General features: G+C 30.6%; 1 protein-coding gene across 1 annotated transcript in view; it reads left to right on the top strand.

Moving 5' to 3' along the window:
* The window catches only part of LOC124362568 (dual 3',5'-cyclic-AMP and -GMP phosphodiesterase 11-like), a 52,044-nt gene that overhangs the window by 29,388 nt on the left and 9,266 nt on the right, over window positions 1–13,390 (top strand). Inside the window, exons 9-19 of the mRNA XM_046817190.1 lie at window positions 468–568; window positions 4,613–4,676; window positions 4,918–5,044; window positions 5,422–5,551; window positions 6,502–6,601; window positions 8,204–8,290; window positions 9,400–9,567; window positions 10,777–10,886; window positions 11,047–11,134; window positions 11,262–11,362; window positions 11,949–12,090. Of these exons, the coding sequence (XP_046673146.1) occupies window positions 468–568; window positions 4,613–4,676; window positions 4,918–5,044; window positions 5,422–5,551; window positions 6,502–6,601; window positions 8,204–8,290; window positions 9,400–9,567; window positions 10,777–10,886; window positions 11,047–11,134; window positions 11,262–11,362; window positions 11,949–12,090 (1,218 nt within the window). The remainder of the gene's footprint in view (window positions 1–467; window positions 569–4,612; window positions 4,677–4,917; window positions 5,045–5,421; window positions 5,552–6,501; window positions 6,602–8,203; window positions 8,291–9,399; window positions 9,568–10,776; window positions 10,887–11,046; window positions 11,135–11,261; window positions 11,363–11,948; window positions 12,091–13,390) is intronic.

Below are 13,390 nucleotides of genomic sequence, written 5' to 3'. Positions count from 1 at the left end.
TTGTTTTAGTTATATTTAAGGAAAGGACATTCTGATCAAACCACTTTTTCAGTAACATTAAATCACTTAATGCTTCTCGTCTCACATCCGCCCATATATTTCCTTTTAGAAAAATAAGTGTGTGGTCGGCAAATAATGTTATTTTCCCGTTTAAATTTAGCTTGGCAATATTGTTTATATATAATAAGAACAGAATTGGCCCAAGTGTACTCCCTTGAACTACACCGTAGTCTACATTAATTGCATCGCTACTAACATTACAAATTGAGACATATTGTTTTCTATTGGTAAAGTAACTCTGGAACCAAGTAAGGGCGATGCCCCTAACGCCTAATTGTTCTAATTTATTTATTAACTTATTTCTATCAACAGAGTCAAAGGCTTTTTTGAGGTCTAAAAAGATTAGCATTGATTTTTTTGTTTTGTTTTCTGAGCTCTTTGTGTAATTAACACTGCAAATTTTCCAGGTGTTGCTGTTGCATAAGGCATCTCAAGGCAGCAGCTTTTCACGAGTCTTCGACTTTGAAGCCACTGACCTCGAAGGGGATGATAGTGACGAGCGAACAAGGTGACAACATAAAATGTAATCCATTAAACCCAGTGTTTTCTTTCTTTAACCTAACAAAACAAACCTAACTGACCTCGAAGGGGATGATCGTGACAAACGAACAAGGTGACAACATAAAATTTAATCCATTAAACCAAGTGTTTTCTTTCTTTAAACTAACAAAACAAACCTAACTGACCTCGAAGGGAATGATAGTGACAAGCGAACAAGGTGACAACATAAAATGTAATCCATTAAAACCAGTGTTTGCTTTCGTTAACCTAATTGACTTTGAAGCGGATGATAGTGAAGAGCAAACAAAGCTACAACATAATATGTAATTTATTAAACCCAGTGTTTTCTTTCTTAAACCTAACAAAATGATACGAATCTTTCATGTAAATGTCAAACTGTTCATGCTTTATTGGTGTTCAGTTGTTCCACTAACATATCTTGTAATAATCTTGTAAAACATTTTGGTGGCATAAATGTCTTGTAAGATTAAATACACAATTTAATTGATTTTGAATTGACACCTAACAATAGTTTATTACAAAAAACAACAAGTTACATACTTTTATTTCATCAAGAGTCATTATGTCGGAATCTGCTAGGTCCTTAACACATGTTAAGTTTAATGTCATAAGAGTCTGAAAGATTGTTTTCCTATTGATTTTCAATACAAACGGTATCATTTCTTTTTTCATAATCATAAAAATAGTAATAACAAAATGTTTTGTTTCTAGCTAATATATTGTCATGCACAATTTTTAACTTTTTAAGGCATTAACAGAGAGAAATTCAGGTACTTGTTTTTTCTATCAAACTAATTTTTTCCTGTAGATTAATTTTCTATTTGTCTTTGTTTGAATAATTTTATTTCTTAGTTGGTAATAATTATTATGGACTAAATTATTACTCTGTCCTCTAAAGTGTGAACCTCGTTTGCCAATCCTCTAGTATTAGTTTACTTTAGATACATGTTGTGTGCTGGATGTAGATTACAGAGTAATTATTTCAAGTAATTATTTTCACTTTTGCTCACTTCCTACTTTATCATGGCTTAGCAGGCACATCAATCATGTCAGGAAAACTTAATTAATTTATAAAAATGTAAGTGGTTGTGAGGTTAGATAAGAAAGCAGTTATGTTAAAAGTGTGTAAAAGTATAAATAGTTTGGTAGAGCGAATAACTTTCTGCCATTCTTAGCTGTTAGCTGTTCACTCTATATTAACTGATCTAAAAATATTTATGTTCAATTTTTAGTATAGCGGATATAACTAACAAATAAGTAATAGTTCCCATCATGATAAAAAATTCATATAATTGGAATAAATATTATCAATAGTTGTAAGGATGGGTTTTAGTAGGATAGGACTGGTACATATATAAGAGTTTAATGAGAGGGGAATCCCCTCCTCCTCAATTGCATATTTATTCAATTTACAGTTAGCAACCAAATTGGCAAATAGAAATTAATTTGATAGATAAAAAGAATAAAATAATTCCATCCTTGGTAACTTCATGTGGTGTAGAACTAAAAAGATGTTGGTATAAAAAAGAATTATTAATATAGACAGTACTCAATTTAAAACACAACGCATTGGAATAGTGTTCTAGTTTCTTTGTATGAAACAATAAGCACTTTTGGTTTGTGTTGGAAACTCTTTCTTGCACCTTAGAAATGCTTAAAAACATTACTTTTCACACCTAGTATATGCCAAATTGCATGGAGAAGGTCTCAGCACCACACTTTCTTTTGGGAGGTATTCCATACCCACAGAACTTCAGGAGGTTATGGTTCTGCCACCTCTAGTTCTAGAATTTAGATAACATAGCTAGAAAACCTGGTTGGGACTAAACCTTTTTAGTTAATTTGAAAAGGTTAAATTGTATCTAGTTTTATACCAAGTTTCTCTAGCTCTATCTAGTAAGGATATGTGGGAGATCACCACACACATTATACATACCTGTGTGTGTAATATCTTGTTGGGATATTCGGAAATAATGTTTAGTTCCAATCAGATAATTGGATTTTACGCAATACAATTCAATTGTAATTCAGTACAAAATTTTAACTACAAAATAGTTACTTAAGTGTGAACCAGAATTTAATTTCAGCCATGTATAAGAGTTTTGTTTAGTACATACAATATTTATTGTGGTAATTATCAAGATAAAGTAAATATAGTGAATTAATTAGCCCAACACTCTGTTTTAACACTATGTGTGCACATCCAATATCAGTAATAACATTTTACACTTGTACTACGTAATACAGGATTAACATGTTACATAATTTTAAAATATGTTTCCATTAGCTAGGGTACATTATTACGAGGTGTGTTTTTTAAGTAAATATCATTTTAAATTCTGCTGCCCCCATGGTCACAGATTCATTGCAATAAAAAATCAGTTATGTTTACATCTGTTTATTTTCATTGCCTCCATTAACTGAGAATTCCAGTAACTGTGAAATATATTTTTGTATAACTAAGGCCATGAAAGCAGTTGAAATTCGCCATAATAGTGAAATATATGGACAAAAAATTATGAGTGATGGATTGACATGCAAATGGGTAAGAGCTTTAAAAGATGGTCGAAAGAATGTTATCACTGATTTAGTGCAGATAATAAATAATAAAATGAAAAATAAATGTATGTTTTAAGATATTTTTAAAATTTAATGTTAAAACATGACAATGTTTGTTTACAAGCAGCAAAATGAATTCATAAACTTATCACCATGTTTGGCTGGGAATAATTTGATAATAATTTATTCCAATGACAAGCACAAGATTTTGCAACTGAAGAAGCATATTGAAAGTCAGCACTGCAATGAAGACAATAACATTAATCCATTCTATTGTAGTTGCTGTTAAATCAGGCAGCAAATTTCAATGATGACAGTATACGAATGGTCGTTTTTTAATACAATAAGTACCTTAATAGTGATGACAATTATTTAGACGTGTGGCTTTCGTATAAACATAAAGCTGTAACAGAATACTTACTTGCTTTTTTATGTATATGAAATGGTGCTTACCTAAGAAACACGTCTCATATTACTCTAATACATTTTTATTGAATATCACATTCATGACCTCACCATGAAGTAAGACTAATAACATCATTATGCTGTGTATTTTAAAATCTGTTGTTTTAATTAAATGTTGGTTTTATATAAATGTCAGTCTCTGAAGCTATGTACCTCATGTACATTTTGTAAAAGTTTCAAGTTGTTATTTTCAACTATTTTTATTTGGATATCAACAAAAAACAGTCTAAACTGCCTACCTTAAGTGATTGTAATTTCACAAGGCACAAGGTGTGATAAAAGAAATATTACTTTTCTGTAGTCAGGGAAGCAAACTTAAAATTGATTGCACCTTTTTAAAGACTAGCTGATTGTCAGAATAACAGTAGTATGTATATAGTGGTACATGGGAAAATGTGAATGTGTCTTCAGCATTTCCAGGGTTAACTTATACTGTATAGTGTCATTTATCTCACCTAACAGGTCTTTGTGTTGTCTCATAAGTAAATATGCTAGACAATATAAATTTATTTTAAAATCATAATACAAACTTTAAATTTATTTTAAAAACCTTTCAAAAAGCCTAAAACAGAAGAATTACTTACATTTCAGCCCTTTGCATCCAGGCTATAATATGTTAGTTGAAAAAAATTAAACTATGTCATAGTTATAAAATGATTCATAGACCACAAAGAAAGAAGAAAAATTTAAATCTTCTATGAATCAATAGTTTGAAACATTTATTAAATGCTTTTGGTTAGACAGCTAAAATAACTGTATACAATATCAATGAAATACAAATAGCTTTTTGCAAATTGCAATGTACCCGCATTGATTGACATTTACTGTATATATTGACTTAGTTAAGCCATAGCACTAGAAAGAGTTAAATAAGTGTCAGGTTAACTGCAAAGAAGAATGTGGTTTATTCACTAAACAGTGAATATTTGAAATTAGCCCATAATACAGTGTTGAACAAGTACGTGTGAGATACAAGATTGTAATGCATGTGTATCTTTTGTTGTAGCCCGTTTGAGAGCAGGTTTCCAATCAACGTCGGCATCACTGGCTACGTGGCTACTACAGGTGAGGTATGTAGAGGTCTGACCTGCTTGCTTTTTCTCTAATAGCATAGCAATAGAACATCATTTGGGTTCAACATCATTGTTGTGGATCCAGGGTCTGTGATCCCATTTTTGATGTTATAGCTTAAAATAAACCTGTGCATGTTCAAACATTTAATGTTTCTAACAAATAATAAAGTACAAATATAACTTTTCTTATATTATCTCAATCTGTATGTAATGTAATGCTGAAATGGTGGTGTTCCAGACTGTAAACATTCCAAACGCATACGAGGATGAGAGGTTTGACCCTTCAGTGGACGATGGCACAGGGTTCCGCCACAAGTCCATTCTCTGCATGCCCATCAAAAACTCCTCTGGCCAGATCATAGGAGGTGATACAGGCAAGTTGAACTTGGTCAGTTGACCAAATATGGTCTATATCATGACAGGACATAGAAATACGATGACTGTTCAGCCTGTCTATTGGCATTAATTTTGTTTCTAAACGTTTCTAACTTGTTTTAATTTTGTATAAGTACTATTACTGTGAAAATCTTATTCTTTTCACTCTTAAGTTACTGAAATGTTTGCCACATATGCTTAATTTTAAATTTCACAAACGCGTTAAAGTAAATTAATAAACTACTTTTAAAAACACTAATAACGTAGTTTAGTTAATAAATAAATGTTAATCAGTAGTCTGAAATTGTTGTGTTGTATTCAATAATTTTTGTTTAAACATTTAAATTAAGTTATTTTTGATTATAAGTTTCTAATTTTGTTAATTTTGTGTTACAGCTCATAAATAAGTTTGATGACTTGCCGTTCACAAAAAATGATGAAAATTTTGTCGAAGCTTTCGCTATTTTTTGTGGTATGGGAATTCACAACACACATATGTAAGTAGTGAAAGCCATGCAATATTATTATTTAAACTAGGTATTAGGAATTATTAGTACTAATAATAATTGTATGTATATCCTACTTACTCTCTTGGCCATTCAATATGCAATTTTGCCAAACCAACTATATCCTCCATTTTCATCTTTCCTCTGCTTGGACACTAAATTTATCACTATTAAGATAAAGTGTAGTCTTACCAGCTCTGTGAATAGTCAGTTAACAGACTTACTGGTAAATTATGTAATTTTTCATTGTTTTGTAAATGTAGTTAATGTGTACAGTTATGAAAAATATATAATGTTTAGTGATAAATAATGAGAGATAAATGGTTGAATGTAACATAATCAGAGATAAATGTAACATTATTACAATATTTGTACTATTTCCCATGTGATGTTACTGGAGATTTTTAGATTGTGGAATTTGTCAATATGACTTTCATTGTCATTATTTTGTACAATTCATCTTGTGTTTTCAAAGTACTAAGATCGTACACCATGTCTTTCAAACTTTTTGGTATAGGCTATACAAATAAACAATGACCAGTGGATGAAAATATTATAGATTGGCTCATTGGGAAAACACACACATGCACTAAAATGTCTGGTATGCCGTGTCTCTGGTACACCTGCAGTGAACATATTAATGGTCGTTCACTACGTCAGATTGATTTTTTTCTATATAACAAAAGCATATTCAACACATGTTTTAATTAATTTCTTTGCGTACTTGAAATAATTCTTTACTTTCTGTACTAGTGGGGTAATATTTTAAGCCTGCAAAATATAAACGTATGTACCCAGCATGAGGATGAGGCCTCAACTGCCAATAGTTGTGTTTTTAGTACAATAAATATTATTTTTTATGATTGTGGAAAATATTATAGTATTCTAGCTAGTCTACCAAGACAAAATTGAATGTCTGTAAAGAGTGCATATGTATGCAGGTACGAGAAAGCTGTAATTGCTATGGCCAAGCAAAGTGTCACCCTGGATGTACTGAGTTACCATGCTTCAGCCAACCTAGAGGATGCACAGCGGCTTAGGGTGAGTAGCTCACTGTTAGTTACTATTCTTAGTTACAGACATTCACCAACCTCCTAAATAATTATGTTGTATACAAACATTAAAGTCTCTTGGAAATTTTTATTTGATTTGGATAAATATATAATTTCTATATAAATAAATATATTTATATTTTAATAGAAATTTATATAGAAATAATTTCTATAAATAAATAATAATCTGGAAATAAGAATTTTTTTTAACTGTTTACTAAATTATTATAAACCTTATGAATTTAATAAAACACTAGTCCCCTTATATTCGATTTAATGTAGTGGATGGCAAGTTGGATGATCCGAAAGTTAGTTAACCCACGCTCCGTCTTGAGTTGATGCATGTTAAAATCTTTTTAATCAAAAAACCTCATGTACAATTATTGTTTATAAATTTTTGAAACATATAAGAACACGTTTAGCAAATATATACAGAATTATATAGTTGTGTGTTTTACGTTTACTCGCCATGTCAAATACATCGCAATAAGCCCAATCAATAACATTGTGGAGCACTTATTCATTCCATCCTAATTTATATAATTTTATAATGATACAGAACCAAAGTGGATAATATGTAGGTCCCGAACAACTGGAGGCCACGTAACTAACTACCAACTGTCTACCGTAATAATAAATCTTTATTCGGCAAAGCCTGTTTAGGGCCTCTTGTTGTATACGGGAAACAGAATGAAATAATTAAATTATGTAGTACAACACGATAATTTAATATTAATGGAACCAACAAAAATATTAAGCAACTAATTACTCAGATAAAAAAGCTTCAAAATACTTCATATATTTACAAGTTAATAATTTAAAACTTACATTGCTGCTATGATCCATGTCTTACCATCACTGAGTGATCTATGTCATTTTGTTGAATGTCTATAAATATAAAAATGTTTCTAATTTCTATTTTACTCTACTCTGGAACATTGTACTATTAATTTATAAGTTCAGATAGAAAATAAACTGTGAAAGAACATTGCTAGAATTTACTAAAGAAATATATGTGAAAATTATTAATCTATAAACCATTAACAGTAGAAGGTGAGATAAAGAAGAAGCAAAGACGAAAGATTATTGGAAATCACATCTTTATTGTTTGGGCCAGATGTGTTATCTTAGTCTGAACTTGATTACCAGATTATTTATCTTCCAAAGCTCCTGGCAATAATCTATCGTGACCTTGCCCAATAATTGTCTGGGCTTGATAGAAAGATAACAGATTTTCAGACATTTTCCACAATAAATTTTACGATGCCATGATGTGCCAAAATATTTATGATGTCAACTTTGCAAAAACTTATTACCATTTCAAATCATTCATCGGCAATAAAGAACTTAAAATAATGAACAGATATGGTTCCTTTTAAATTCATTCAGATTGAAACAGAACTTTCTATTATTGATGAATTAATATTTTTGTTTTGAGGCTGAAAATATTTTGCTTTTACCAATAAAAATAAGAATGCTTTGAATCACTATTACTCCCTCTCCTTACATAATCACAGGTTAGTCATGAATGAATGTTTGGTACACAGAAAGTTATGGTAATTATTCTATAACCAAGGAATTTTTGTTTCAGTGTTTAAGAGTACCGGCTGCACAGAACTTCAGTCTTCATGATTTCAAGTTTGATGACATCCATATGGATGATGAAGACACGTTAAAAGTGAGTGAGTCGAAATAAACAACAAAGTAAAATTCTTGGTTTTATGGAGGAATTCGGTCATTTGTATACTTTATTTTATTGTTGCTCACTTTGATCAGAAGTTTAGCTGCAGACTATTTGATATTTTAAATTAGAGATATTTTACACACTAAATCTGAAATTGCAAATCTCAACTTTTATGCAGAAATTCTGTGATAAATTTTATGTGACACGTTTCAGGAGCTATTACTTCTTTAGAGACACACAAAACTTAGTATGTCATATAGGTTTAAACTAAAACCATTTTAGAATATTTAACTATTTTTCTCACATTGAAGGGTTATTATAAGATTTATTTAAAACACAAGTATCATTACTACTGCAGCTGGATTGTGGATATGTATCAATATTTCTGGAAAAAAACCTGGAAAACTGTAAATTAAATTGTATGTTAATGTTGTTGATAATGTTGGGTTTTTTGTCTTTAACGCGTACTTACCAACAACAAAAATCATTCATATATATAGTTTTGATTTATAATATAACTATTCCAGGTGATACTGGTTTTAAAATAAACTTTATGACTACTCTAATTCATGGTGAATAACAAATTTTTAAATTTTGTATCTTCCATAATACATTACATGAAATCCATTAAAGAAGTAATATATGGCAAAAGAGGTTTTGCAATATATTATTCAGCAAACAGATCATTTGACAATTCTGGAACTAGAGTATACTAATGTATAATATTTGCCACACAATTTAAATAAATCAAAATATAAAATACATGTAAAATTTTGTTATTCTATTAATCTCTCCAAACTGATTATTCAAATGAATATTCTGAAAGACTTTTCTTTTTTGTAACCAATAGTGCTGAGCATTACTTAATTACATAATCTGTTTTGATTTAATACAATTATCTATATACTTACAAGGAGTTAGCATGTACATTTATCGATACTCACAAAATTCATGTATCTTGGTCTCAAGTTGATTTAGAATATTGATTAAGCTACATTGATCAGTGTTACTGCATGTAATACATCTTAGGTTACAGCTATGATCATATCTTACAAATGTTAAATGTTAGGCTTGAAATAACACCACATTGTGTTGGGTTACAGGCCTGTTTACGAATGTTCCTAGACCTAGATATAGTGGAGAGGTTCCATATAGACTATGAGGTGTTATGTCGCTGGCTCCTCAGTGTGAAGAAGAATTACCGCAACGTCACATACCACAACTGGAGACATGCCTTCAATGTGGCGCAGATGATGTTTTCTATCATCACAGTATGTACTTGTCAGTAAAATCCATTAGGTATCTGTAATTATTGCTATTATGAAAAATATAAATGAGGTGACTGCATTTCGTAAGTATTAAAAAAGATAAACCAATATTTTGTTTATATAAAAAGCTTAAACAAAAATGAACGCAATATTATTTTGTTGCATGTACTGTGTATATGTTGAGTAAAATATGCATATTTTAATTTTCAACCCTTTAAGTGCAACAGCCTATTTTCAGTTGTATGTTTCAAATTTCTTTTTATTTGATAAAAAAGTAACTGATATAATCTCACTTAAAAATAATAAAATTGTTACAAATTTGTATAAAAACTACACATTTTTTTATAAAAATTCAAGTTTAACCTAATTTATATGTATTTAATATATTTTAGATTATTGGATCACAGCATGTGAACAAACTTGAATAACTCAAAAATACAATATATTTATACCATATAAAAATGATTATAATTGTGTAGTGGTACTGAGAGTAAATTTTATTTTTTTAAATACAGGACTTTGAGAAATGAATCATAAAATATGTATTCAGTTTTTTGTTTTGGTTCTTTTAACGACTTGTAGAGTAGAATACTTATGTTACACAATATAAATTGAAATACACAGGTCTATAATAAAGCAACTAAATAAATAAAGTCTTCCTACATATTTCCTAGACCTGTTGCTATTAAAATATGAATAACAGACACTCTCGTCTAGTCGTTGTCATCATTAACAATATTTTCTTTATATCTTTACTAGTATCGTTTCATATAAAATGTCACTTAAACAGTAATAGGCTTGCTAAAGAATGTAAATAATGTTCTTACAAACCTTAATAATTTGGTAACAGCCATACTAATAAACTCTTATTACTTATTACTTAGCACTCTATTTTCACTTAGGAAAAATCAGTTATGGTCGAGTTATCCAAAAAAATAGAGTAATGAAAGTAATAAAACTCTTTGCATAAACCACACTACATTCGAAGGATAAATTATTTATTTGTTAAAGATATTGTCACAATCACAGTTTATTGCCAAAGAGAAATAAAACTTATATAAAACTCTCATATATTGACTGTTCAGAACCAAACGAATGTTCCAATCAAGTTATATTGTTGTACTAAGTTACATTAAATAGTATATGGCATTCCCAAGGTTAAATTTATGACATTTTTCTAGATTTTTGGTCATGTTTGCTATTCTGTTGCAGGCTACTCAGTGGTGGAAAATATTTGGAGAAATAGAGTGTATGGCTCTCATCATAGCCTGTCTCTGCCACGACCTTGACCACAGAGGGACCAACAACTCATTCCAGATCAAGTGAGTTGTACTCATGATTTTTATTGGTACAAATAGTATATACATTACACAAATTTAATTATTAAAGTATTTAATTACGTTTAAATTTCCTATTCAGATTAATCAGATAATTGATTTTTACAAGGTTAAGTACATAATTAATTGACCAAATTTTGTGCAGAGCCTCTTCGCCCTTGGCCCAACTCTACTCCACGTCAACTATGGAACACCACCACTTCGACCAGTGCCTTATGATTCTCAACAGTCAGGTGTGTATGATTTACACCTCAGTATTACAGAGTCAATCACAGGTTTTGTGTCTTTAGATTTCATGCTCATGATTTTATTTGGTTTTATTGTTTACAAAATTATAATACTTTTACTCATGTTCTATAGGGCAATCAAATACTGGCCAACTTGTCGCCGGATGACTACGCTCGAGTCATCAAGGTGCTGGAAGATGCTATTTTGTCCACCGACCTCGCAGTGTATTTTAGGTTAGTTGAAATCCTAGCACAATTGAGTTTAAAAAAGCAAATAATTGGTTTAAGTGGTTTTCGTGTAGTAAACAGTGATTTGAGTCAGATGTAATAGTGTCAGATATAAAACGGTTTACTTCTCTTTGAATTAAAGCTGAGAACTACAAGTTAAAACAAATATACTGTATTTAATTTTCTTGTAACAATATTTACTAACGATATTTTTGGTCTAACAAGAATCTATAATATAAATAAATAAATAGATTAAATGAAACCATTTCAAACGATATTTTCTTATTATATCCAAACGTCTTCTAATTCAGTAAAAGTTAAGATTTAAATTTATTAAATAAGATTAGGTTAATATGCAAGTGTTTCATGATTGATCAGAAATGCAAATGTTTAAACAAGTAAAGTACCTACAAGCTTATACTTCTTCGAGATTGATTTGTTAAATGTTTGTTATATTTCATAGATTATAAAGGGAAACTACATTTCTTTTCACATTATATTATATTGTATAGTTTCATCCAATTAATTGAGCATTTCATAAATATAAGGAGGAAATGGTTAATCAAACGTCTAAATAATGTAAACCTTGCAGGAAACGAGGTGCTTTCCTGACGCTGATTTCAGGAAAGTCCTACAATTGGCTCCGGGAAGATCACCGGGAGCTGCTGCGGGGGATGACAATGACAGTGTGTGATCTGGCCGCTATCACCAAGCCCTGGGAGATTGAGAAGAGGGTCAGTAATATGGTTGCTTGTATTAGTCCTATTACAGTGATAAACTCAATTATACTGAGAGGTATACAGTAGAACATTATAGCACATTGAGACTAGAACTGTTCGTGCTAATCAGTCCAAATGTACTGAGAGGTGGGCAGGTATAAAATTTACTATTTGGAAAAAGTAACCAAAAATAAACATTAATAATGAAAATTCCTGCTGTTAAATATATATATATATACAGGGTGATTCGGTTAGTGTTACCGGCACTTTCTGAGCTGATTTGTACTATAAAAAATAAAGAAAAAAGTTCATATAAACATGGGTCCCAGGAAAATGCTTCCTTACTGGGTTATGGCCAATTGAAGATTTCACCAAAAAATTGTGTGCAGGAGGTCAAATGATGATTTGCCCGCGTGTTTATGAAGAGATATTTATAGGCGAATGCAACTTTTTCTAACGGATTTTTAGATGAGAAATTGAATAAAGTTCATCTCATAGCTGTATCTCATTTAGTTTTTTTGTTATACTACAAAAAACAGAAATAAAATTATTTTGAAAACACTTTTTTTAAGGTTTAACGGACAATTATTTTGTTAAATAGGCATTGAAGACCCACATTTTTACAAAGAAACTTGCAGAAAATTTAATTCTGAATAAAATTATGTGCCACACGGCTATTAACAGTGAAGTAATTAGTTTCTGGAATTTAATTTTTACAACAAACATTCTACCAAGCAAGAAATTCCAAAGCAAAGGAAAACCGCATTTTAATGACATAGAGTAGCCTACACATAAGATTTATTAGGATGCAATTTAAATTAAGTTTTAAATAAATTATTGTTTTTCATCTAAAGCTTATAATACTATGTACCACTTTCATAACAGGTGTTCAAAAATCAGTCCTTGTACTTCAATACACTTAGCAGCTCGCTTTCTGATTGATCGAGTTATCCTCCGCAAACGCTGCACGATTGTTTTTTATTTGTGCGGCGGCATCTTCAATTCGATTTATTAACTCTTCACGTGTATTTACTTTTTCCTTTGGTACACAGGTTCTTCATCCAACCCCATATACAGAAATCTAATGGAGTTAGATCTGGTGATCTTGGTGGCCAAGTGTGTGGTCCACCGCGACCAATCCATCGCCCGGGAAACTGCTCGTTTAAGTGCATTGTTACATTATGGGAAAAGTGGGCAGGGGCACCATCATGTTGATAAATAATATTGCACCTTGCTGCTAATGGAACATCTTCTAATAATAGTGGTAGTTGTTCTGTAAGGAATTCTAGGTACATGCGGGAATTTAGATGTCCTC

Source organism: Homalodisca vitripennis, chromosome 5 (assembly GCF_021130785.1).
Source record: "Homalodisca vitripennis isolate AUS2020 chromosome 5, UT_GWSS_2.1, whole genome shotgun sequence".
Classification (NCBI taxonomy): Eukaryota; Metazoa; Arthropoda; class Insecta; order Hemiptera; family Cicadellidae; genus Homalodisca; species Homalodisca vitripennis.
The sequence above is the reverse complement of the archived record's forward strand: the minus strand, read 5'-3'. Positions and strand labels throughout refer to the sequence as shown.